Here is a 27,957-nt window from a genome sequence, read left to right on the forward strand (position 1 = left end):
GGGAGAAAACCTACAAAATGAGAGAGTCCGCCGCTGTGGAGAAACAGAAGCGAGAGGCGCGCTGAAGAAGCCAGATGTACCGTGATAATTAGCCGAGGATATTAATGGGAATAACGGGATTATGAGGATTTGAGGAGAAGTCACCAGAATCCGGTGTCTCGCAGGGCGAGGGATTAAGTTAGGCGTCTTTACTTCTTCCCTCTGCCGTTATGGGGATAGACCGGCGGCGGAGAGCATCGCTGGCTCTCACCTTGAACTTTCTCGCCTTGTTCCTGGCTGTGTCGGCTCTCACCACCAGCTACTGGTGCGAAGGGACACGGAAAGTGGTGAAGCCGTTCTGCACAGGACCGGTCACCACCAAGCAGTCCTTCTGCATCAGGTTCAACAGCACCAACCTCAACGACACGCGGCTGGTGCAGTACATCTGGGAGACCGGGGAGGACAAGTACGTGTTGAGGAAGTTTCACACCGGCATTTGGTTCTCCTGCGAGCAGAACATCAACATGACCGGTAAGTTTGGTTTTCTACAGAAGTAACGGCGAACTGACGGCGGGACCGCTGTGCGCGCTGAGGAGGTGCGTCACGGAGGGAGACGTGCTGCTCCAGCTGCGATGAAATAAAATGAAAAGTCCGGATTTTAATGCATTGACTTTTACATTCAGTTCCACATCAACAAGGACTGGATTTGGGGATTAATCTCGGAAACTACTGAGAAAATTATATGGAAATGTCACCAGGAAGTCCTAATCTGACCATGAGTATATTTAACTAACAGGTTTTTGTGCCCATTGTTCAAAGGATATCAGATAGAGAAGTTCATAGGCAGATTTATATAAACTCAGGTTCAGGATGTAATGTCAGTACACGCAAAGACATTTAAATTGCAAACACAAATACATGAATAAAACGCTAATTAATCACAATTTAGTAATATTTATGATTAAACAAGCAGACGATGGAATAATCATGTCTGGGAGCCTGAAAAGAGCAAACTAAATATATGTAATGTAGATTCTTGGAATAGTTTTTATGGGCAAAAACATGAGCAAAGCAAGGTTAAAGGTATATTTCACCCGCTTCAGTGGTTCTTCTATCACTGAGTGTGAAAGCTGTTTTAAGGCTGATTTAAGAGACAGTTCCAGAAAAGCCGGCTGAGCGAAGCACTACGTGTCTGTGTGCAGACCACCATAAACGCATTTGTTGCACTGACAGTAGAATTTTTGGCCCGCACACAGCTATACGCTGCATTTCAGGCAGAAGACTGACACCCTAAGAGGGGGTGAGGGGGGGGGGGGGGGTTGGGTGTTCTTGTTACTACATAATCACAGACTGGAACTTTTCTTTAAAATTTTACATCGCAACTTCCTCTTTGTGGAATATGGAGGAAAAACATATGAAGTCTGACATGCTATCAGCTTGGTACATGAATTAAATGTTTAATTTACGTTCTTTTACAGGTGAGAATTGCAGAAATTTCCTTTATGTTGCACCATCAAATGAAAGAGGTAAGTTTTTTTGTTTTTTACATATAAAATGTTACTGCAAATAAAGACTTTTTCAGTGACTTGGCAAAATTCTCAGTCAATCAGAGCCTTTATCAGTTTTGTCATCTCAAGGCTTAAAATAACCCAAAGATCTCTGTCATCTGTATGGCTGCTTTCTTGTGACTCTAAATAAGCAGATGAATCTGAAGTGGACGTTTCAGTAATTTTGTCAGTGTCCAAAGTCATTTGGTTCTCCACTGACTGTCTTTCAGATATTTTTTTTCTAGACATTTGTTTAAGCATCTTTAGGCCTGTATTACGTTTTTTCTTCATCTTCATCTTCTTCTTCATCAGCACTGACTTCCTGTCATTTGAAAGTGACTCAGGTTCCACCCCAGATTTTTTTCTCACATAATTATCCTATATTGGAAAAAAGAATCAACAGCTATTGGTGACACCATGGAGTTGTGGATGACCTAATCACTCGTGCTGCTGCTAGGCAATAAGAAACCAAAACAGTAAATCAATCAGATCCACGTGGTTTTCTCCCAGTTAATTAGTGCCCCGAACGCTGCCGTTGTGCTAAAATCTGCCTCTCGTTGCATTCTCGGTGTTTAGCACACAGACTACAAATGGAAGATGGTCTCTGGGTCTGACAGAGTCAGTGGGGAAGTGCGTTAAACATGCGTATTTCTGATGGACAGTCTCATATTCTCGTATCATTTCAAAATGGGGATTAAGCCACATCTGGGTCTTGGGTGGAGGTTGGAAACAGTCATCATGATGTCACACACTGGTTGATGAACTAGCATAGCCACAAAATAATATTTCTGTTAACTTCCTGCTTTTGTTTTTCCAACCCAATATGAAAAACAAGGGGTGAGTGTGAGTGAGAGCCCACAGACACTAACCCCCCCTTGAAACAGCAACTTGTCAATCAGAAAATAGCCACACCCTAAATCATACCATACCATACCACCTTTATTTATAAAGCACTTTAACATAAAACCAGAGTTCACAAAGTGCTGTACATATGCTAAGATGCTAATAGCATAAGTAAAGAAAATTAAAATGAGATAAGATAAGAAAAGATAAAATAAATAACTAAAAAACTAAAATAAATTGAAACATGTTAAAACAAATTGAGTCAACCCCTCTAATCAATGCCAAAGGCTTCAGCGAATAAATATGTTTTAAGGAGAGTTTTAAATTCAGAAAGAGAAGAGGCCTGCCTAACATGCAAAGGTAGATCATTCCACAACTTTGGAGCAACTACAGCAAAAGCACGATCACCTTTAAATTTATACTTAGTTTTCGGTACCTTAAGGAGCTGCTGATTGGCGGACCTAAGGGAACGGGCAGGTGTATATGGTTGTAGTAGCTCCGAGAGGTGGGGAGGGGGGGCAGGCCATTAAGAGATTTAAAAGCAAATAAGAGAATTTTAAAAACAATCCTAAAATGTACAGGTAGCCAGTGGAGTGAAATTAAAATTGGGGTAATGTGCTCAGACTTTTTTGTTCCAGTTAAAAGACGTGCTGCAACATTTTGCACAACCTGCAGGCGCCTATTGGACGCATCACTAACCCCAAAATAAAGTGCGTTACAATAATCCAGCCTAGAAGTAACAAAGGCATGGATTACTGTCTCAAAATGCTGTTTCGATAAGATAGGCTTTATTTTGGCTAAATCATAAGTAATGTTTTGATCCCAAATGAGACTGACATAGAAAAATGAACAAAACCTTGTATAGCACATTAAACTTCGTGATTAAGATCATGAAGTCATTAGGAAACTAATAACTGATGTCATTTTTAAGTAGGAAGCAGGGATATGCTCTCATGGACTTAGATACAATTGTACTTCTTGCTGTAACCGTCTGCAGGCTGTTGGAAAGAAAGAACGTTGCTATGAGCTACTATTTATGTCCTATTTATTTATGTCCTATTTATTAATGTCCTAAAGTAAACCAAGCAGAAGAGAAAAGTATCTGTGCTATATTTCCTGGCACCAACAGTTCCATTAATTAAGCAGATCGTCCTGTGGGTCACATTCACAGGGTCAAAAATGTTTCCCAAACTCTCAACTCCTAAATTTTAATTAGAGCTAGCACGTAGTGAATATGTATATTATGTTTGATACTCAGTTTTTCTTATTCATTTTTTCTCAGTAGGAATTTTATAGTAAAAGTTCAGTTTATGATATTTGTCAGGAGGCAGTATGACGTGACAGAGAAGATACGTATTGTACCAGATTTGGCAAAACAAAAAAATTATTTTTTTTATCATAAAAAATGGGAATATTTTCTAGACCATCAGCGGGGAAGAGAGGGGATAATGTAAATCCAAAGCCTGATTATTCCACTGTGCCCAACCTGCTTCTTTATTTCCAGAAAAACTGACAACAATGTTTTTTGGGAGGGTTTGACTCAGTTGTAGTTGCTGTCAGAAATCTTCCTTTTTGTGTCATTTATAGACAGAGGTGGGTAGAGTAGCCAGAAAATTGTACTCAAGTAAAAGTAGCACTACCTCAACATAGTTTTACTAAAAGTAAAAAGCAGCCATCCAAGAAATTACTCAAGTAAGAGTAAAAGTATTTAGTGAAAAAGGCTATTTGAGTACTGAGTAACTGATCATAACATCTGATTTAATTTTTAAAAATGAGATAATCAGACAGAAAAAAATATAAAGGTTAGTGCAAATTTTAAAGACTGAAAAGCAAAAAAACATGAACATAACATGATTACAAAATAATAAATCTAAGCAGAAGAAACACTTTTCTAATTCATTATTGAACTAATATTTAGAGAAGGTGATATAAATATATGTTAGAATACTTCCAGTAACAGTATGTGGTGTTATTTTATTTCTCCAAATGGCACAACAGACTCAGCAGATAGAACAACACTAAAACTACAAATAAGAAGTCTCACTTCGACATAAACTGTAGATGTGTGTCTGTGTCTCGTGCATTTTTGGTTAAAACGTTTATTATTCATTCAGTGAAGTTACTCAAACTGAGCAGAGTAGCCAGAATTCTTTCTCAAGAGTAGCAATACTTCATAACAATGTTACTCAAGTAACAGTAAAAAGTACAGTGTAGTAAAACTACTCCTAAAAGTATTTTTTTTCCCAAAAATGTACTCAAGTAAATTTAACTGAGTAAATGTAATTAGTTACTACTCACCGCTGTTGATAGCTCACTCCTCCACTGAAACCCCAAAAATGCCTTATTTCATTATGTTTCAGTAACACAAAGAACTGTAGTGCCTAAAAACTACAGCGTACATCTTTTTTATCAAAATATTGCTGTCTTAAAATAAGAAAAAGCAATTAAATGACACCTGTTTTGAAAGAGTGAGGTTAACTCCCTCACACGATGGCAGGTTAACACTTTGTTTCATTCAATTGTTTTATACAAAAAGAAGAAAATTCAATAAAAAAGCCATCTTTATCCTTTAACCCCTCCTACACACATGTGCTTCTTTCTTTTCTTTTCTTAACTATGCAAACAATTAACAGTGTGCACACATGTAAAATGCTGCATAAATACAAGATGTGGGCAGCAAATTAGTAATCTGTAACCAGGCAACTTCATATGAGCCTCGCCGCAAAGACAAAATAGATCCTCGTATAAAGAGATCTTCAGCGACTGAAACAATAACTTGGATGCCCGACTCTTTAAACAGAAGCCTGTACCGTTGTCCCTGTACAACAGGTTTAGAGCATCCATCTCTTTGCAAACCATTTGCCAGCATCACGATTAAAACACTAGGATTTAGCAAAACAAAGAAACATTTCTATGGAAGGGGCTTAATTGCAGTGTTTTAAAGCCTCTATCTTTTCCGCCTGCGTAAATTAAACTGAAGAAATCTTTTGCTGAAGTCAATTTAAAGCAAGCAAGAAAAAGACTTTTTAGCTGAAGGACGTATTTCTGTCCACAATTCATTCAGGGATATTTTGGGTAACAGGCATGTTACGTTTATTACACACCTTATGATTAATTAACCACACACTAACTGCCTGCCCTTGGGTGATATATGCAATTACACTACAGCGTACACTGAAAGGTTTTTAAATCCGCTGATATTTTGTCCTAACACGTATATAGACTCCAGCTCTATACTCTGTGTCTCTGGGTAGATCATGCTCTATATCCTCTCCCTGACTGTGAAGGTTAATGATACGGGGGATGGGGTTGCCGGTGCACCTTTCTCCACTCACTCTTCCCCGCTTCCTCTGCCTTTTCACGTCTCTGCTCCCTTCCTTCACCCTTGCTCACCCATCTTCTCCCTCGCGCCCCAATTTCCCTTCTCTCTCACCACGACGTCACACTTCAACACCACCATTCACACAACTTGATTTTTTTGTCTTCTTCCTCTTCCATTACTTTGCTATAACAAACTGTTTTCACAGGTGTGCTGTGGCTGTGCATAGTTGCAGAGTGCCTCTACATTCTGCTGCTGGCCACCGGAGGCATCCTTATGTCCATAGAAGTGTGTCACATCGGCAACGTCATCGACGGGCTCAAGCTCAACGCCTTCGCCGCCATATTCACTGTGCTGTCAGGTGAGAAGCATTAATATAATTACCATCTTTGCCATCGAGTTAGTGAAAAGCATCAAATCAAATAGTTGTGATTCAATTTTGTTCACGTTTGTTTTGTGCTCTCCAATGAAAAGATTACAGATACTGTGATTGTTCTAGTATCTTTTTCCACTTTAGATGAGAAGAGCTTTTATTTGGACATATTACTAACTATACTATATATATCTAAATGTTGCTGCCATTAGTGAGTGCTATAGCCTCCCAAAAGTCAACTGGAAAACCTTGAAACTAGGTTAACTGGCTTCCAAAGTTAGAACTCATTGCTGTCTTCTTGCGTTGAAGGGAGGATTTTCAGTGAAGCCAATCATATGTGGGTAGCAGATACTGAATATCTGGCTTAAGATTTCTTCTGCTTTCTACGTGTTTGTAACCAAAACCTGCTCAGACAGCGTTGGTCAGTAAAATAAAGAATGGAAATTTAAATCAGAACGATGCTGCTTCCAGTCTCTGTCTTCCATTTGTCACATATAAACTGATATGTTGCTTCCATTACTGTTACTCATGTCCAGCTCATAACTGATAGTGTTCCATTGTTTGATTTTCATATCCAGTTATGCTTTTATTGCAACTATTTTAGATATTTGTCGTACTTTAAAAAAAGCTGTTGCTAATCCAGTGCTTTCCAGATGTTTTTTTGCAGGATGGGCCAAAGTCTTACAGTACTTTTCTGCATTCATTCAACTCATTTAATGTTTAATTGAGTCATTTTGACAAGTTCTCCAGCAACACTGGCTGAAATGCAGCCACAGCCTCTACCATGTTTTACAATTGACTTCAGACAGTCACTGTTGTACCTCTCACCTGATCTCTTCCATGCATATTGATGAGGATATACATTGGCAGTTCTTCCCATCTAGTTCATAAGCTCCTGAAAGAGTGTAACAATATGCCCTGGGGGGGGCATAAACAGTAGTAAGACAGATCAAGGACAGTGGAGGAAATCCGGAGCTTTAGATCAAAACCAAAGCAGACAATTCAGATTTTTTACACTTAGCTCTGCATTAAGGGGTTGTGACGTCATCTTTGTACACAGGATGATGAAAGAATCTGAGATGATGGAGGAGCTGTCAGCCATGCACTCAATGTAAGGGACAAGGACAGGGCATGATTGGTTCATGGAGGCAACTGCATGCTTGGGTAGGCTGGGGCTCAAATGGGAGGCGTTTGAACTGATGGCTGTCCTGTTTTTCTGTACTTCAGACTTTCCAAAAACTTGTGAATTATGGTGGATCGTGGTCTCTTTGGTGTTCTGGTTTGATTATTGCTAAGAGACCTGACAGCCAGGTTTGTTATCAAATGCGCTGATAACTTGCACTATGAAGAAGAGCATATGAATTTGAATTTGAGCCATTTTTCAGTCAGTTGTAGTTTTTGTCGTGGTTTAAGCCATGCTCTCCTTTTTATAACTCACTAAACTATTACGTTTATATTTATTTAAGGAGAAGGAAGTTAGCCTACCTTGCAGGTTTTTGCATAAACAGAATATTTATGGATACTATAGTGCTGAAATGTGGAAAACTATCAAGAACCACATTTTGTTTTTTGTGGACAAGGGCCTTTCCCTTATTTTTGCACGTGATTACATTGGATAGCACGAGAATCTGAAACTCCAAAGTGACTCTTTCTTAACCTCCCTTATTAGCATTAATGGCAAGGTTACTATTAAATTTTATTAGGTCCTGTTGAGGCATTGGCAGCTCCTGTGCACTCAAGAATGTATTTTTCAGCATTATGTAACGCACAAAAAGACAGCATCCTGTAACTTCACCTGATTTTGGTAACATACCGATGCACCAAATGAATAGTGACAGTATTGCATTGATGTTAGGCTCCTTGTCCATGAAGTTCTTTGCCAATATAAAACTGAAAAGTCATGCCCTGTAGAGGACCCCAAAATAAAAATTAACATTTACTGCAGGAACGTTTATCCGAGCTTTATATACACTTTTGCCGAGTACTGTAAGAAAACTATAGCAAACACTTGAGATATATACTGATTTTATTCCGTTTCTGTTTAACTTTAACACCACTGAGTCCTTAGTTCTGCTTCCTTGTTGGCATTTATCCAGTCATATATTCAGGCCAGTTGTAGCCTCTCAGCCCTGAAAAGATTTCCAGCCGGTTTGCAGTCTGCCTCCCTCTCTCGGTGGAGGAATTAACAATGACCTTCTCTCTAATCCACTCTGTGAAAATGATCCCGACCACCACACTCTGGGCAGTGATTCAGCAATGAAAGATACTCGACTCCACGACAGTGACTCACAGCTTTTTGCTGCTTTGACAGGTCAAATTCAGAAAATGTGTTTTTAAAAAAACTGAAAAGGCTGAAGAATCGTACAACCGAGGTCCACACTTTGACCAATTTATTTAATGCTTAAAGGTTGTAACATATGTGTGTGTACTGTATCTATTCTTTAACTACAGGCAGTTCTAGTTAGACTATAGAAAAGCCTCTTGTAGGCCTGGAGTAAAACTGATGCTATACTTGATCCACAGCTCACCCAAAATATGTTATGTTACCAGCTTTTGTTATGTCAGTGACATGAGAGAATCAATACTCTTCTCATCTCTGGCTAGAGACACATATTGTTTAGCATTGCTTAATTTAAAGACCTGAGGCAGCAGAGAACAGCTAGTCTGGCTTTATTGAAACATGCCTAAAACATGATAACGTCATAAATTAGCATGATGTGTTGGATTTGTTGCTGAAGTGTTTTATTCCACATTTTCTTAGTTTTGCATTATGAAATGAATGTAGAGAGGTGAAACTCAACTGAGTCAGGGCCCATAGACAAATATGACAAATTCAACAAAACCCAGATTTTCACAGAAAATGTTTTAACGCTTTAGTTGACCTGACATTTAATGTTTATTTGCCCTTCCGAGTGTTACTTGTTGGCTTTTTTTGTTTTTGCCGCAAACTTAATTCTATACTTTTCTAGCTGTTGCCAGTCCTGCAGTGTACAATTTTAGCTGGCACGTTGAAACAAAACATTAAATATCAAAAAAAAACAAAAACCCTAAAACACTTTGGTCCTTCAAATGAACAGGTACAAAAAAGAAACCAAACACATCATTCATAAACCAAAATGCAGTAATGTGCAAAAGTCTTGAGCACTGCTCATTTCTTGATATATTATGAGGAAAACAGGAAATACATGCAGAGACTGAAACATGCAATCCTACAGCATATATGTCAAAAAAAAAAATCCCCGCTCACCCCTGTGGGCGGTCAATCCTTCAAGCTCGGGTCCTCTACCAGAGGCCTGGGAGCTTGAGGGTCCTGCGCAGTATCTTAGCTGTTCCTAGGACTGCGCTCTTCTGGACAGAGATCTCGGATGTTATTCCTGGGATCTGCTGGAGCCACTCGCCTAGTTTGGGAGTCACCGCACCTAGTGCTCCGATTACCACGGGGACCACCGTTACCTTCAGCCTCCACATTTTCTCGAGCTCTTCTCTGAGCCCTTGGTATTTCTCGAGCTTCTCGTGTTCCTTCTTTCTGATGTTGCTGTCATTTGGAACCGCTACATCGATCACTACAGCCGTCTTCTTCTGTTTGTCTACCACCACTATGTCTGGTTGGTTAGCCACCACCATTTCATCCGTCTGTACCTGGAAGTCCCACAGGATCTTAGCTCAGTCATTCTCCACCACCCTTGGGGGCGTCTCCCATTTTGACCTCGGGACTTCCAGTCCGTACTCGGCACAGATGTTCCTGTATACTATGCCGACCACTTGGTTATGGTGTTCCATGTATGCCCTGTCTGCTAGCATCTTGCACCCTGCTGTTATGTGCTGGATTGTCTCTGGGGCATCTTTACACAGCCTTCACCTGGGGTCTTGCCTGGTGTGATAGACCCCAGCCTCTATGGATCTTGTGCTCAGAGCTTGTTCCTGTGCTGCTGTGATTAGTGCCTCTGTGCTGTCTAACAGTCCAGCCACTGGTAGGATTTCTGGATATCAGCCACCTCCTCTATCTGCCGGTGGTACAGGGGCCTGTCCTTCCATGATGGTTCCTCGCCTTCCTCGTCTTTCTTGGGTTTCTGCTGCCTGAGGTATTCACTGAGCACGTGATGTGTATATATGTGCGTGCTGTATGATAACAATATATAAACAGTCTGAACTGTTTTTCAAGCTTTCTTCTAAATGAAACAGACTTGAAGTAGACTTCAGGATAGTTCTCCAGGCTCCTTGAAGGACATTCAAAGCACTTCTTTGGCTGTTGGTTTCCTCTTTTTCACTTCTCTGTCAAAATGTTTCGACACTGCCTCAATATCAATGTTGAGATTCAGGCACTGGGAAGGCAAATCCATGACTGATAGTGTTCATTTTGTGTTTTTCTGTTCTGTGTTTCATTGTCATGCTGAAAAAAGCACGACAAAAAACCAATCAGATACTTTCCAAATCGTTTTGCATGGTGGATTAAACTCTTTTCTGTGTTCATAATTTTATCAGTTTTATCAAGATCCCCAACACAGAACCATGACAAAGCCTGTGTTTCATAGACGGTTGTACTTCTCTCCTGACCTTCCCAGAACCACACTGACAACGATTTAGATTCTTGTAATTTTTTAAAGTGATCCTGAGCTATAGTTTTCCAGGCTTTCTGAAGGTCTTTCAAAGTTTTCCTGTGGACATTGGCTGCTTTTTCACTCATTGTCATTCTAGTCTACTTTCTGTTTTTGAAGCCACTTAACATCACTATGACTCACTTAAACATATAAGTTAGTCAGATCCACAATAACATTTTCTCCTTGCATCAAGCTTGTAACTTTGCAGACATCTTGAAACCTAATTTAATTAATTAGCTAAATTAACTGTAATTTCAGTGGTCACTGGAACATAAATACTGCATGTATAGAATCACCAGTAAAACCAGAATAAAAGGTGTTTTAAAATGCTTTCAATGCCCAATACTGACTTTCTTACTGTAGGAAAGAAAATCTGTTCATTTTGATAAAAGGTCACGACAAGGAGAGTCTCTATAAAGAACAATGTGGACACAGAGCAGTGTCCTAAAGCATTACAAAAAAATGGAAATATTACATTTGCTCAAACCCAAAGACCCTTTACTTCTTTGATCTAACTCTAAGACAAGACATTGCTTTGATTGATGCTTTTGTTCAAATAGTCTGTTTTAGTGAAATGTATTTTGTAGGAAATGAGGTTTTTGTCTCTGCTTGGATCAAATTTTCTGTCACATTTGTCTTTTTCAAAGAATCCGGCTTTATGTCTGTGAAGGAAGGCCGCTGATCAGAGGGCAAAGTTTTTAAAAACTTTAAGAGACCAAGAAGATCTAGAGAAATTCATTCAAGAGACATATATGGATATGTGGTGAGCCTGAGGCTACATATTGATTAGTTTGACGTTAGAGTTGGATTCCCCTGGTCTGACTGTTGCTTTGATTTTACGGTAAGTACAGAGTAACCCAAGTTCTCTTTTGATCCTGTTGGCGCATGAGGCAATGATGGAGCTATAGTCTTACTAGTTAAGTGTCCTCTAAACTTCATATCGTGTATCAGGTGCCTTCTTAATCCTATATGACTTTATTTTGCAGATGAATACACTGGGAATGATCTACTTTTTTTCTTAAACTGGAATATTTACAAAAAAAAGCAAATTGAAAGTTCTCATTCAAATAGATTTGTACAGGAGTGATATGGGTGATGCATCGTATTTATCGTCATGACATCAGCACCACCCCACCCTGCTTGTAATCACAATTACTTCAAACCTACATTGCCATTACATTCAAATCACCACAAACTGTATATAAAAGATGGATGCAAGTGTCTTAAACATGCATTATTTCTAATGGATGTTCAAAAAGGCATCAAGCTACATGGAAGTCTATGGAAAAACAGCCTTCAGCTCCTTTGACCTTAGTAAGAATTTTCCTGATCAGTTCAGATCAGTACCTTACACATTCCTCTGGTTATCAGTTTTCTCACTCCTCATTTTAAAATCACCAAGATGGCAACAGTACTAACACTCAAGCCTTTAAAGTTTGAGTTCAGGTGACCATGTTTTGCCTGGCATAGGCTCGAGTGAGAAAATGGACCTCCAAACCTATTGTCAGTTTAAAAAACTGGTGAAGGTTTAAAACGTTGTAGCAAGGATGTTATAAGATGGAAAAGATAACAAAGATTTACCTGATTTTTTATTTGTCACTTGTTAATCATATTGACAGTTTGCTTTTGTGTCGTTGTGGATTGTGCATCACTGTGAATTGTGAGACTTTATTATCTCCTTTCCAAATGGGAATCTCTGACAAATGAAGCTAATCAGAAGTGCCAAAATCTGCAGTTCCTTTAATGGCCAACTGAAGCTAGATCCATATGTGAGTCAGTCCCCCAGACTCCGGTGTTGAAATGCCCAAGTAATTTGATTTAAAAAGCCTTTACATTACATTAAATGGATGTAGACGATGCTGGATGATTTTATTTTATCTTCTATTTATTTCTGGTGCATTTTACTGGCAGGGGCAGGCTGAAGGTTGACACCTTTTCCAGGGTCTGTCTATCACAGCAGAAAAACTACTGACCATCACTCAGTCATCCTGTTGTGGTCTTGTGATCTTTTCATTTTCACCTGATAGGAGCTGAACCTAGCGTGCTCCCCTGCAACTAAACACACTTACCCCAGTGTTTTGCCGGCTGTAACGTTCAGTAAGATAGCGAGTGAACTCTCAACCCAGGCCGTATGTGTCATGTTTTATTTATATATGGCTCGCTGTCTGAAGAAGTGAGCTGTTTGCATAAAAAGAGGGGGTGAAATCTGTGAGGCTGGTACTCAAGTGTGAGTGTAGTTTTTATCCCCCTAAAACACAAAATCATTTAGAATTTTTTTACGGCTTTTGTTGCAGTTTGTCGGCTCTCAAACATCAACGGTTTAGTGTCCTTGTAACAGTTTGTTTCTCTTTTTAATGGGCTGGATATGTCATGTTAATGAGGTCTGAGCTGAAATTTTATTACACCTGTCAGTTATGTGACGTATGATGAGGCGTGTGAGGTGATGATGAAAAACAGATGTGTTGGGGAAGTAAAAGAAAGAGATGCTTACTTTGATGTGAGGAATGAACTTAAGTTGAGCTGAATTCGGGTAATTAATGTGAGTAATGTGAGTAAAAACTTCAGTTTTTGTGCTGAAAATAAAAACTGTGGTTTTAATAGCGGGTTCCTGCGGAACTGCCAATTTGTTCCAATAGTAAGAGCGGTCACTGTACTGTGTGTGACAGAGACTACTGCTCGTTAGTGTATAAAGAGCCTGAGGGGACAGAAGGAAATACTGAGCAATCTGGAGCTATTTTAGGTGATGCTTAACAATCTGAGAAAAATGTGACATGTTTCTCATAAACAAAACCAAAAAAGCATTGGTATTCCTTTAATTATATTTTGCATTACTTTTAGAAAATCTTTTTAAACATTGCAGTTTATTTAAAAAAAACAAAACCGTTATGCACCATTTAAATACAGCTTATTAAAACAATTTTTCTTGATACGAAAGAGATCATGTCTTTTTCAAAAAAGCAAGTTTCTCCAAACTCTCTATTCTCCACTATTCTCCATCTGTGTTACACTCTAACTTGCCAACTGTCAGCTATTTTCTGCCTTTTTCATGCTGCCCAAACAAAAAGAGCCTCAAAGTTTCGTTCTAATGAGAAAGCTACACAAGACAAAATCTGAAACTGGCTTTTTCCACTGGACCATAGAGATGAAAGGAGTTCAAAACATAGACTTTGCTTGCCTCAGTTGATAAGAGCACATAAAGAGACTGAAAACTACAAAAACACCTTTGAAAATGTTCAAGTTTTCCTGTTCACCTTGCTCTGCAATGTTTTATCTCAAATAAATATGAAATAAAATATTCATAAAAATATAACTCTACTTCAAAGAACACATGCTCTGGCGGATTAGATTAACAACACTTACCGGTAATACGCGTGTTCTCAATTTTAACTACTTTTTTTTTTCACCTTCCAGCACCTTGTCTTAATACCTGCAGCTTAAAGCAACTGATCTCCAAAGCAAGAGAAACGTGGCACAGCAGCAGCAACAAGTTTACTTATCTCTGACATGGAGACAAACATCTGCTAGATAACCCCACTTTCTGTTTCTATTTCTTAAATTAGTGTGTCCCTAGTGTACTAAAGTGTGCATGGATGTGTTGCTTGACTACTTAAGGCACAATGAGCCTGTAGTTATTTAAGAAACGACCAAAATATAACAAGAAGTAACAATTTGATTTTGTGTTGGAGGACTGCAGATGTTTTATATGTACAGAACAAATATTTCAGTGTCAGTGGAGTAAAGCAATCGTTATGTTAGAGAAATCATCTGCTCACCAAGTATGTGTAACCTAGTGACAAGCCTGTGAATGCTGGCTAGTAGTTGTGATGTCATCAGAACCAAAACTTATGAATGAAAAGCTTCAATACTAAAAGTCTGAAAACACAGCAGTGCTTCTTTTTTCAGTCCTGTATGCTGGGCTGCATATTGTGTACTAATCTATCCTTAGATGCTGAAGAAAAAGCAGGACGCCTACAAGCTCAGGAGAAGCTATATTAGCACAGTAAAAAAAAAATATGCATAGAAGATGGCACCTAGTGCAGCTGCTGTGATAGTGTAAGTAAGTAGAGATGCACGGATCAACCAGCCAAAGATGAGAATCAAACGAGTTCCAGGATTCTCAGCCCTGACGGGCCAGTCAGCCTCATGTATGACATATTATGAGTCGTCCTGTTTCATGCCTGTGAAAAATCCACAGTGGTGCAGGGAAATGGTTGTGTGCACACTCACAGGCATACGCTAATGCCACATTCCTTAATAAGTTGGAATTTCTTAGTGTCATAATTTGAATCTTGAATGCCCCCTCAACTCGGATTTCCCACTTGGAAGGTTGGAGTAGCCCTACCAACCCTCGAGTTAACGGTCCAAGATGGCAGCACTGAACATGAGCAAAAGTAAAACTGTAAAACCTTTAATCTGTGCTGCCAATGTTGTGTATGTGTGACTGACTAAACAAGCCACATGCAGAGCACTGACCAGGCTCTATACATGAATGTGCTCCAGCTGTTTTAAAAGCAAAAAAGTATGATGTTGTATTGCTAGGAATACATGAATGGCTCTAACTAGCTTATCTACCGAGCAAATCCTGTTTTTCTAGCAAAACATGCACAATGACTAAAGACACAACCCACTACGAAAACATCCGAAACACCTTGAAACAAAATTATTTGTTAACATTGTAAAGAAGCTAACAAAGACAACAACCCATTTATCTGTACGTCTTTCCAATTGTAGACCACTTTACTGTCAGTTTTTTAACTTAAAGAAAACCCTTGCTGCAGTTTGCTATTACATTAATATGTGTGTGGTACAGATGGAACAGCCTGGCTCTGTCGCTGTAATCCTGTTTCAGCTTCTTCATCGTCCCTCTCATTGATTGGCTGATCAACATGTTATGCAGCTGACCAAGTGGAAATTTGGTTTTGTATTAAGCAGTGAAAGTTACACAGTATTTCACTGTCAGTCAAACAATCTGGGTATGTTCCAATTTTATAACTACAAGATACGTATGAATCTCTTTTTAATACACTGATTACCCATGATGTAACACCTTATCGTTACATTTTCAACACAAAAAACATCCTCTTTAGCCAAAATAGCACATACCCTGGAGTTACAGTTTAAAAAAGACCTGAAAACAGGGCTGTACTTTGGTATTACCCAGTTTGAAAAAAAGGGGGGGACTTCTTAAAGACTTAAGAACTGTCCAAAAGAGTTTTAACCAACATAATTTAATATAAAAAGAGCAGCTTAGAAAGGCAGCTTCTCAGAAGTAAAGATGAGGAGAACTATCCATCCATTTGCTTCTGCTTATCCTTCCTGCTGTCTTAGGGCAAGAGGCAGGGTACACCCTGGACAGGTCGCCAGTCTGTCGCAGGGCTAACACATAGGCAGTCATTCGCACTCACATTCACTCCTATGGGCAATTTAGAGTTTCCATTTAACCTAACCCCACTAAGTGCATGTCTTTGGACTGTGGGAGGAAGCAGAGAACCCACACAAACACAGGGAGAAAATGCGAACTCGACAAAGGAAGACCCCATCCTGATCCTGATGGTAGAATTAAACTCAGGACCTTCTTGCTGTGCGGCAGCAATGCTGACCACCATGTGACCATGCTGCCCCAGTCCCACTGTTCAAGAACATGTGTCTATGAGTTGTGGGAAAATTTCATAATAATGATCTTCAGTGTAAAATTGTGAAGCCTGTGAATGCTCTCTTCTTGTAGTCAGAGGAATTGAGATTTGAAATTTGTTTTTTGTTTTTTTTTCACACATTGATGCCACATCCTCCTGACTTTTTCGGTGGAGTCCTTGCACATTTCAGCAAGCCATATTTCTCATGAACCACAAACTGCAGATATTAAAACAGCGTTGGTTTGTAGTAGAAGAGTGAAGTTGTTCAGACCTTCAACCTATAAACATTTGAAGCATTGCAAAATGAAAAATAAAACAAAGAAGACCCAACACTGTTGACTAGGTAGAATACTATATCAGACAATATTAGGGCAGTGGGATGCTACACAGTAGTAAACATGTCCCTGTACCAAACTGTTAGACGTGTTGCTGCCATTAAATTACAATAAGCTAATATTATTTATCAGTTTAAACAATTGGGTTTATTCTTTTTTTACTTACACTTTATACACTATTCCAACTTTTTGGTATTGTGGTTCTATTATTTACTAATATTCCAATACGAGGGAATATGTTGCGCAATATCTCTCAACAATACATGTTTTTCGGTCTGTACTAAAATAATTCTGCTGTGTTCTTGTATGAAATCACACTGTGACATCCTGTTTCTGATGTTCTGACCAGATACTCAGAAAAAGACTGTTCTTCAGCCAACTGGAATTAGACGAGGCATAATGCCCCACCAGAGAGAGAAAAACAATTCATTGCTCTTCGTGTGTTCGTGACTTTGAGTAAAGCATATTGTTTGTGTATAATCTTTCACATGAGAGCATTGCAGATTAATGACATGCCCCTACTTGCAGTTTGATGTTGTTGCTGTGCAGGTCTGACATGCCGAAAAATGAAAAGTGTAAAGTTTGACATATCCTGTGACCGGTATTTGTATTAGCCACAAAAACATATGTATTTTTTCTTTTTTCATATCCGCTTTGTCGTATGACAGATTTCTCATGCAGTTCTAAACGCAGGATTAAAAGCTCAACCACCTTTTGTACACTGGATGAATAGTCATTTTCCAAACAGCGTGATAAAGGACAAATAATCCTTAGTGTCAGACTTCAGTTGTAGCTTGTGCACAATGACAAAACAGATTAAAAAAATCTAGGTGCCCCCTGTTGGCTGTGAGAGAGCTTTGCAGCACAGATTAGGCTAAACTGCTTTCTCGATGTTGTACGGCTGAACTGGATCAAAAGCGTCACATCTCTGAGGCTGCTTGTATATGTTAAGTGCTTTGACACTAAAAATAAACAACCTTGCAATGGCATGTATTGACTTCTTTTGGAAAAAGGTGACCTTGTGTTAGGAGAACAAGCATAATTTCCAGAACGTGCTGAGACTTGGAACTGCGATTTGTTCCACTCATCCTGACGCACGGCTGCCTCTGATCTGCATAGCATTATGATAATGTAGCACTGTCATATCTTTAGGAATAAACATGAGCTCTGATAGGGATGAGATGAGAATTTAGGTGTTTGGTACTGAATCTGGTGCACTCATGTTCGGCCCAGGGATTTGTGGAGGGGGGACTTATGTGGTAATCGGATTGGTAGGCTACAAATCCGTAGCTTTTTATTCCTGTGCTGTTTTGTGGGCAAGGCAAAATCCAGCACAAAAAAATCAGGCGCAAAGATGAAAATAATAAATGAAGCGAAGCACAGAAAACCAAGCAAGTAGCAGATGAGGGGAAGAGATGGGAAGAATATGAAAGGACAAAGAGTATAGCGGATAAGTGGAAGATGCTGCTAATCTCTACTTTACGTTTTGCACCCAGTTCTTGGTATATATGGATTGGACTCAGTTGATGGCTGTTGAAACCTCCAACAAACAATAGTTGTCCTATTACAGTTTGAAAGCACGCCTGTTGAGCATGAGATTTCTTCACATAAGAAATAACAAAAGGGTGTAAATAAATAGGAGATCTCTTGTAATGTCTGGGCTATCTTTTATTCTACTAGCTTCTCCAGCTCAGTACAATCTCCCATCAGTGTTATCCATCTTGCTGAAAGTCAGAGCGTGCTTTTTGTTTCCATCTTTTCCATTCATAAAGAGAAAAAAATATTAGATATGATTTACACAAAGATAGGCAATTTTAACACCTTTGCTGTTTTCCATTTTTTACGCAAAATCAGGTTGGAATATTTTTCACAGTTGTTCTTTCTCACATTTGCCACAGCAGAAAATTTTATCCTGCAGATATGTTTGCACTACTGTAAATAAACTATGCCTGAAGTACACAGGAAGATGAACTGGTAGCTGTAACAGGAAATGATACCAAGATGCTAAACAGCTTATGTTCTAATACATTTAACACTGCAAATGTGGGAGAACTACAAATGGCAGCAAGCATGTCATTCGTTGGTGTTGTCTATATCTGTTAGTTTTTTCTAACTTCTAGTTTTAATCTCAATTTTTGGCATTTATCCTGCAAACATGCCCAGATAATAAAGAGTTGCTTAATAGAGAAAGACTCTTTCGTGGCTAGAGTTTTCATTATTAGCATCATAAAAGGTGAAACACTGTACTGCGCTATTAATGAACTGTTTGTATGTTTTTTAATAAAATAAAAACTAAAGAGTAAATTTGTTTAGAACGAACAAAAAGTATGTTTGTGGCAGGCACTGCTGCATCCAGTTAATGGTTCCTCTTAGTATGAAGCTTTATTATCTCTAATTAGTAGTACATTCAAAAACTTCATAATTTTAACAAAGTTGAAAAAAGTTAAGTTAGTTAGGAAAGCTTGTGCATGTTCTTATCCATCATTTTCCTTTCGTATTTTCATGTATTCTGCATGGATCCTAAGCTAGCTGGAAAGCTAACTTGCTGCCCAAGATACATAGCTTTACTTTTACTTGCTCAGTATCGCGTCTAACTAACAGAATGTTACTGTTTGGGTTTTTTAAATCATTTGGCTAGAAAAAAAGCTACAGCTACATAAAAACTTCAGCCAATTCACAAAGTAAGCTAACTGTCGCTTGTTTGCTAACTACAGCTCATGTGCTAGCAGTAGCAACAGCATGGCTAATATTTTTGTTTTACCTTGTTTAGTCTTGACTTTGACAAGGCAGTTTTGAGTCCTTTTATAGGTTGCTATATATAGTTCTGTCTGTGGATGTATTTTATCAAATTAATAATATCAGTATTATAGGAGGGCTGATATTAAAAGCTAATATTAGCTCTTTTGATGATCTGCTAGCGACAGCATTTCTAATGGCCAATAAATGAAAATTTTAAACGCAAAAAAAAATGTAGGAGAAACACTCCAATCCACCAGGGGTCGAATGTTGGGTGTTGTTAACACCAAATTATGGAGAAATCTATTTTCCTGTCATGTGTCTAAAAGAAAAAATATCGCCTGATATATCAGAATATTGGAATCATAAATCACCACATCGATATCATTGGGGTGCATTGCATCTGTGCTAGATGCTTTTCTGAATGTTTACTGGTGTGCAGTTAGGATTAAAGGCAGATGAGAATAAGGCAGTGCTGGGAGAAATTCAGCCCTACCCTCCTACCATTACCTGAGGTCTGGGTTTCTCTGCTCCACTGCTGCCAACACAACCCAGCCACAGATAAGCAGCCAAAACTGGATGGATGAATGTTTCTTCAAAATATGTTTTTCACCAGTGTGTTGCTGGTGTAACTCAACTGTTTGATTCAAATGTAGTGTAAAAATTACAATTAGGTAAAAACCTTTGTTGTTTTCCTTGTAAATTGCATATTGGCCTTGAGCTGAGCATGCCTAGCAACAGAAGCTTAAAGGGAGCAGGGTTTAGGGAAAAATGAATTCTCTCTCTATTTTCCCCTTGACTCTCGTGGTCTTCATCTCACAAACAGTAACACGCTGAGATTGGCTGTAATTACCATATTTATGCCTTCGTGTCTTTCATTGCACTAGTTGATCCTATTCCCAAGCAGATGTCTGCTTACGTGCAAAAGTAAATAACTCCACCAACACTGCTGTATTCTGAAATTTACAGCAAGATTTATTAGCAGCAGCAGCACTGTGGATGGTATTGTTTTCACCTCGTGAGTCAGCTTGTGATCATGGGAAATTGTGGGCCTGGATATACCTACTTTAGCAGGAGCTGCTCACAGAGGCTGCTTTGGGGAGCAGTAGCTGTGCCATGTTTTCAAATAAAACGGTAAAATATACCCAGTTTATAATTAATTCATAGTTAATGAAAAATAGTACATTAATTACTCACTAACATAACAAAAAGCTCTCTTCAATGAATGCTTTAAAACACCGACAAAGTGCAGAAACAAGGATGGCAAAAGTGGGAGCTGGTGGCGGAGTTGAAGATGTTAAATCTTTCATTGGAAATGATGGACAAGATTAGAAATGAGTACATCAGACAGACAGTTTGGGATTCATGGATGTAGAGAAGGAGGATATGATGTGTTTGGTGTGACAGAGCGAATCTCATGAGCTTATGAGATGCACTCAGTGGCCACTTTGTTAAGGCAAAAATACTAATCCATCACTGTAACAGGGACCCAGTGGTTTCAGGTAAGTAGGCAAGGTGAAGATGTCCTGCTGATATTCAAACCGAGCATCAGAATGGAGAAGAACGTTTGACGGTGGGAGGGTTGTCGTTGCCAGGCAAGCTGGTCTGCCTGGCAACAACCTGGTCCTTTCAGAAACTTGTGATCTACTGGGTGCTTCCCACATAATCACCTCCAGAGAATACAGAGAGTACAGAGAATTGTCAGAAACTGGGAGAAAATGTGTTGTTGATGTTAGAGGTCAGAAGAGAATGCCAGAATACTTTGAGCTGATAAGAAAGCAACAAAGCTCCCTTCGTTACATCTGCAGAAGAGCATCTCTGAATGAACCAGGTGAAGCAGATGGGTGCAGCAGCAGAAGACCACGCGATGTACCACTCCTAACAGCTAAGAACAAGAAACAGTGGCACCTGCTAGGTCATCGGCTAGCCAAGATTGAACAATTTAAATGCCGCAGCTTATGTAATTTTTTAAAAAGTTTTTATCAGAGTTCTCCGTGTTGTTCCCAGTTCCTTGGTGCGCTGTTACTTCTTCTGGTTATTAAGGAATAAATGAGAAAATAATAATGCAGTAGACAAAGAAAAGTTGGTACACCTGAAAGTTACATTTCACTGTTTATTTCTCACAGTTTTATTGTTATTTTCTGCTCCACTTGGACTTTTCTGATTGATTTTTCAGCTGTTAGTGAAGTCTTGTCTATTTTTATTTATGTATTTATTTCGTTTTAAGAATGTGTGAAATAAGTAAAGAAACAGAGAATCAGTGCCTAGTCTGGCCACATAGTTAGAATTTCAGCTCCTGTAATATTTCTGTATGTGATCATTTGCCAACACTAAAGGAAATACATTCAGCAGATAGCAGCACTGCTCGGTGTGACTCACTGTAGCTCAGTACCCCTTGCAGTAAAATGAATAGTGAAGGAAGCATGCAGATTCAGCAAATACAGAGTATGACTAATCAGTCCATGTGACGGTGTTATTGAATTATTAGACCATTAATACTCATTTTTAATAATATTTTAGTTAGTTCTGTGGTTTCACATCCTGGGATTGGTCAAAGGATATGTTAAATAGCTGAGAGGTAGTTAGAGAAAATTCTTCTGCTCTATTTTTTATTGAGTTCTTAGAGGTTTAAACTTGTGTGTAATAGCAGTGTTTGACATGTTTATGGTTGCAAACAGCTGCTCGTGTATGCGTCGTCATGTGTTACATTGTGCAATACTGCCATCAAGTGGTGGCTATCAAGAAATACACTTAGCAGGTTCTTTGGCTGTCAGTGTGAGGAAATCTTATTGATTTATCAGTGTTTGTGTACGTGTGTGTGTCCAGGTCTGTTGGGGATGGTAGCCCACATGATGTTCACCACAGCCTTCCAGCTGACAGTCAGTCTGGGCCCAGAGGACTGGAAACCTCAGACGTGGGACTACAGCTGGTCATACATGTGAGTGATGTTGCTTTTTATTTTGCTCCCAAGCAGCCAGACATTCGTGTCATTTTTAAAGTGCTCTTGAACAATCATTCTCCAGGCTTTCTGGAAGTCTTTCAAAGTTTTTGTTCGGACATATAATCTAAAACTCAACAAGGTTTGTGAGTCACTCCAAGCCGAGTTTGGAGAGTTTTTCTGAGCATTAAATTCTAACGTCTTTTTTAAATTTATTTGTAGCAAAATCGGTGAACTGACTGTAACTCAACAATGATTCCTTCTAATCATAGTTTTGTACAGATAGCACATCTATAAATTACACATTGTCATGCAGCCATGTGCAACACCATATGTAAGGACATAACTGCGAGATGTTTTTTGCATGAAACTCCTTTTCTGTCGCATTTAGGATTTGAACATTTATGTTCTGCTCACTGCCGTGAGCATACGTGAGCTTGTTAAACTTCAAACATGAGCTTTAACAGGGGCGTTTTTTTGTGTTCCTGTGCCTCCTGGTACAGTAAATTGTCCACAAATTATGCCTTAATCTATGCAATTTTAACAGTTTGCAAAGCCATCTGTGGGCCAGACTGAACCTTTCAGCACCTCAGTTGTAGCCTACTTTTCAATCTTTTCATCTGCTGCAATCACAGGTCCAAAAACTGAGCTTGTTAAATGGATAAAGGAAAAAGCCCACTCTACAAGATAGCTTAGTCTTTTCTCTTTGTGTCTCCTGTGCTGTTGCTCTCAGCCTACTTTTCTGTATTTCTCTTTACCCTGCTCCCTCCCATTACAGTCTTTGTAGTAGTTTCTTTCTTATCCCACTGTTTCACCACCTGGTCCTTTGAGTCCTCACTTGTTTGTCCTCCCAAAGCATTGAAATGATTTGGTAAAATGTTCTATACATTGGTTATTTCATCTTTGATCAATTTAAATTGCACAAGAACAGCAGAAATATGTAATACTTCGTTTAACCATGCATTGCAGTTCTTTCCTCAACTTTTGTTTGCTTTGTGCTAAAATTGGAGCCCAGCTGATACTGAATTTTAAATCATTCGGTGATTTGAAAGGCAAACATTTCAACAGATTAGCCAATATTTTTTTCTTTTTCTGTGTTGCTAGTGGGAAAGCTTGTATTTATCAATCACTATAAATAATAATAATAATGGATTGGATTTATATAGCGCTTTTCAAGGCACCCAAAGCGCTTTACAATGCCATTATTCATTCACTCTCGCATTCACACACTAATGTTGATAATAATAATAATAATAATAATAATAATGGATTGGATTTAGATAAATCAGCACACAGATAATATTGGCCAGTAACATCAGCCTGACAACAAATGGGTTTAAACCTCATCAGTTCAATGTTTATTCCTGGTTAAACTAACAATTATGCCTCAATAAAGCAGACAGGTTTGCAGGGTTTTTATGATGAACCAGCGCCACCAGGAGGACAATTTGCTTAAGTGCTTAAAGTAGAAAAGTGCGATATAACAGCCCGTTCTCACTCCCGAGGCGTAACATGCCGACATTTTGTCACGTCCCGCGGCGTTCCTGAGGAACGCGAAAGGAGACCTTCAGCGTTCTTATGGTACGCGGCGGGTTATGGCTGAAATGCAGTGCAATGACGTTCTCACTCCCAAAGCGTCACATTTTACACTAGGTGACAAATCGTCAACATATTACGTTTTCGGCTACCCACCACGTTCCTAAATGACGACCTCGGAAAAATGAGAACCGTCTGGACTCAATCTACACATGTGCGCTCTTTTTCTTCAAATCGCTTAGAAACACGGTATTTAACATCATTAAAGTCCTGGTTAAGGTCACGAATAAGGTTATGGTTAGGGCTAGGGATAAGGTTAGGTTTAGGGCTGGAATACAGGGCTGGAACATCTATTCCTGCAGGAGCGTCATTGCACTGGATTTCAGCCATAACCCGCCGCGTACCATAAGAACGCCGAAGGTCTCCTTTTGCGTTCCACAGGAACGCAGCAGGACGTGACAAAACGTCGGCACGTTACGCCTCGGGAGTGAGAACGGGCTGGATATAAGCACCAGTCCGTCTACTGGTGAGATTGTACATACTGCACCATTAAAGTCACCTGTTCCCGATTGCCCTTCCCTCCTTGTATTTAATCTGTATCTATAAACGTGGTTTTTGTGAGGTAGCCATTGTTGTATATGCAATGCTTCCTCTTACTGACTCACCTCTCTGTACCAGAAAACCCATTCGTTATGCTAAAAAGTTCATAGTGTGCTGTCATTAAAACAGATTTAGATAGTTTTTTAGTCTACAAAGCTGTGAATAGCAACTTTTAAACAATAGTGCACATGCTGCTGTAAAATTCATAACTTATCTAAACAGGCGTGTATATTTTTTTAGCTATTGTTTGTCTTCTGATCCCTAATCAAAGCCACCCCTTTGTTTACTTGTCAAATAATTATTATTACTTAATCGTGACAAAAAAAATTACCTTGGCAGCATTTTATGTTGTCACAAAGTAACTGTTTTCCCAAGATATCAAAATAATATGACAACCTGTTTTCAGTAGTCTGAATTTTTGTCTTTTGATCATATTATAAAAGAGACTTTCTATCAAGATAAAGTTTTCAAAATCATTTTTTCATGTTTCTATGCATGTTTTCACTTGAGGATGCATTTGTCATATCTAGTCTGCTATCAGTATTTAAAGTAAGGACGTGGAGGTGCCAGAGTTGAAGAATGTGACTTTTTTATTGAGATTGGCCACGATTTAAATGTTAGTATATCAGAGGATTAGCTCAGGTTGTGTAAAGGATAGAAAACTGAACAAAGGCTGTTGAATACGGAGCAAATGAAGTGTTTTCGTTTCTTTCCTTAGTTTGGCATGGAGCTCCTTCACGGCCTGCATGGCATCCTCAGTCACCACCATCAACCGCTACACCAAAACCATCCTGGAGTTCAAGCACAAGCGCAGGAACATTGAGAAGAACCTGAAGATCAAGCAGAAGCTGTTGGAGCTGGACTCTCCGGAGCAGGTGTGGGACATGTACATCAGCTCTGTGCCGAGCACTGCCGAGGAACTGCTCGACCTGTCGTCAGATGGACGCAAGCTGTCCAACACCTCCATCTTCTTAGACCTCAATGACCTGCCAGATCCACAGGGAGAGGAATACTGCTAGACAAGCAGCGTGTAGCATTTTGAAACATGATTCTGTCACTGTCGTGTCCAGTGTCTTACAAGGATGTAAATACTTTAAGGATAATGAGATCATGATTGAGACCTCTGGGGATTTTAAGTGATTAGCCAAAATGTTCAACATTTAGCATTCGTGAATCAGAGCACTAATTTGGAAGCATATTTCTGCTCACTTGATAAACATAACTCTGGCATTTGCTTTAATTTTAGCTCTTGTTTGGTCTTCACCATTCCTGAGAACTGTGTTCAACAGATACTTGCTGACGGGTGATGACAGCCATGAACCCAAAACCATAAAAGCACAGCAGGATGTTGCATATTTCCAGCATAATAACTTCATATTTAAGGCAGAAGATTTAAAGGTTTAAGATTTAAAGAAGAATTCCAGTTTTAGTTTTATATTCATGTGTCATTAGCAAGGTTACAACAACAATTATTGTTACTAGCAGGAAGACTATTTACCTTACTTTGAATAATAAGTCAATTTAAAAAAACTAACTTGCATTTTCAGATCATCGTATCATCTTTTGTTAGAAAATAATTTAGCGCTTCACAAAAAGCAGGGAAGCTATTTACTAGGAACTTATTCTGTATATTTGTGTAGTGATAAAACAAAAGATAAATAAGCTTTTCACCATTTAAATTATGGTCAAACCTGATCGGCTGTGGCACAGCATATCAACAAATATACTGTCAATATACAGTAAATGTACCATTGAAGCTAATTACACTCCTGTAAAATTCAAAATGAAGGTTTGCCGTCTCCTCAGCAATGATCTCAGTGATCACAGAGATTGTTTATTACCTCAGAACTCATCAAATGTACATGGAAATTTGATTTGGAGTCTTATCCTGGTTCTGATAAAATTCAGAACATGATATATAAAAGACTCTACAGGGATCCAGTTGGTTCAGGCCAACTGTTTAAAGCTAATCAAGCCCCCTATAACCTTCATAGCTGTCCCGTTAAAACTGGGTTATAGCCTTATCCAGATTTCTGAAACCAAAACATAACTAGGATACTTCTGCATACACCGATGCTCAAGTGGTACATGTAGCTCCTTCCATGTCTAGTACTTCTAGTCGCTGAGCCCACCACAGTCGTTCTTCCCCGTTCATAAAAGATAGCCATCATAATGTTTTGAAATCCTAAGTGTTTTGGCCGTCTCCATCGGGGGGCGTAACAAGCATGGTTCAGATTTGATGAGAACCTGAAGACACTGGATGAAGGTTAGCTGTGCACCAAAGCATATAAATCTCATCATCTATTGAAACTAGCAACATTACAGAAATGTTTACTCTAGTTGTAAATCATCTGAGAAATAGGATACATTTTTCAATGTATCCTATTTCAACATTCTCTTCAGCCGGTCTTATTTTCCATGTAGGAGTCACCCCATGGTGGCCATTAGTATAAATGAGAACAGGTGAAGCTGAGGAACCTAACAAAAGCCACGAGAAAAGCTCCATAGAAAGGACAATGATCTGATCGCTTCTCCAACATCTACAATTAGTTCAGTGAGGCGTAAAGAGTCTTGGGTTGCTGAATTTGAAAGTTTAACTATTGATGAAGGTGTACAAAGTTGCTAAAGCTGCGTGTGTCCATGACTCACTCAGCTGTAAATAGACATTGCTGGACCGACAGTATCCATATATTGATACACTGCCTCACACCTAACCAAACACGTAAACCAAATGGGATTTAGTGGCATCAAACACACCGCATTAGGTCTTTAGAACCGAGATGTACGACCACGATCGAGGAACTGTAGCAGCATTGCTCTGTCTAACACATGGAAACAAAAGATGATTTTAAGGTGTATAGCAAGAAGGTTCTGGGGGTGGAGGATGCCTGCAGGCCACGCTGAGTGCCTTTACTTCCAGCAGCATGCCTCCGCTCACGCAGCATGCTCTGTGCTCACAACATATGAATAAGGGCAGTGCTGTTTCTCTGAAAAAGTGACTGCTTTAGAGGAAACATGTAGCTGTCTGTGCAAACTGCCAAAACTCATCAGCGAGAGAACCGCGCGTCTTTTGAAGCTCTCTGTGTTAATATTTACTTGATGATGGGGGTGTTTTTCTTGTATTGACACACTGGGATTGTTGCTACTTACAGTCATTTAAGTGCATTTCAAAGTATATCTTTGTGTACCTTATTTATTTGTTCAGTTTAAAGTGAAATGTAAACGTAGATGACCTGACAGCTTATTCTTCTTGAGTTTAAATTATCTCTGACTCTCCTGGGTTGCAGTATACGCTGAAGCATGGATTGTTGTGTTTTTACGAGTATGTCATGACTTATTTACAGTGGCATTTTTTTGTGTAGTGTTCATTCGTTGCTTTTTTGTGGATAATTGTTTTAAGCTTAATATGTTAATATGAATAATACGTTTTTATGAAAAGATTTAATTTGAGGCAATCAACGAGCATATGTTATAATAAAGAAGTTGTTTTTATCATATTTTCTGCTGGGCTTTAACCCCG

The 27,957-nt window shown here is 39.1% G+C and overlaps 1 protein-coding gene across 1 annotated transcript; it reads left to right on the forward strand.

Annotated features, from left to right (window-relative positions):
• Nucleotides 1–61: 61 nt before the first annotated feature.
• On the forward strand, nt 62–27,928 carry gsg1l2b (gsg1-like 2b). Its single transcript, XM_006796940.3, has 5 exons — nt 62–510; nt 1,458–1,505; nt 5,897–6,049; nt 22,190–22,301; nt 25,156–27,928. The coding sequence occupies exons 1-5, from the start codon at nt 210–212 to the stop codon at nt 25,454–25,456; spliced, it is 915 nt and encodes a 304-aa protein (XP_006797003.1). The 5' UTR covers nt 62–209; the 3' UTR covers nt 25,457–27,928.
• Nucleotides 27,929–27,957: the final 29 nt, after the last annotated feature.

This window comes from Neolamprologus brichardi, chromosome 8 (genome assembly GCF_056152115.1).
Source record: "Neolamprologus brichardi isolate AB-2024 chromosome 8, ASM5615211v1, whole genome shotgun sequence".
In the NCBI taxonomy this organism is placed as follows: Eukaryota; Metazoa; Chordata; class Actinopteri; order Cichliformes; family Cichlidae; genus Neolamprologus; species Neolamprologus brichardi.

Excerpts from the sequence above, each read along its gene's own strand:
- gsg1l2b (XM_006796940.3), top strand. The coding sequence starts at position 210 with ATGGGGATAGACCGGCGGCGGAGAGCATCGCTGGCTCTCACCTTGAAC. Across the intron at positions 6,050-22,189 it reads CATATTCACTGTGCTGTCAG|GTCTGTTGGGGATGGTAGCC; the intron begins GTGAGAAGCATT and ends GTGTGTGTCCAG. Across the intron at positions 22,302-25,155 it reads GACTACAGCTGGTCATACAT|TTTGGCATGGAGCTCCTTCA; the intron begins GTGAGTGATGTT and ends TTCTTTCCTTAG.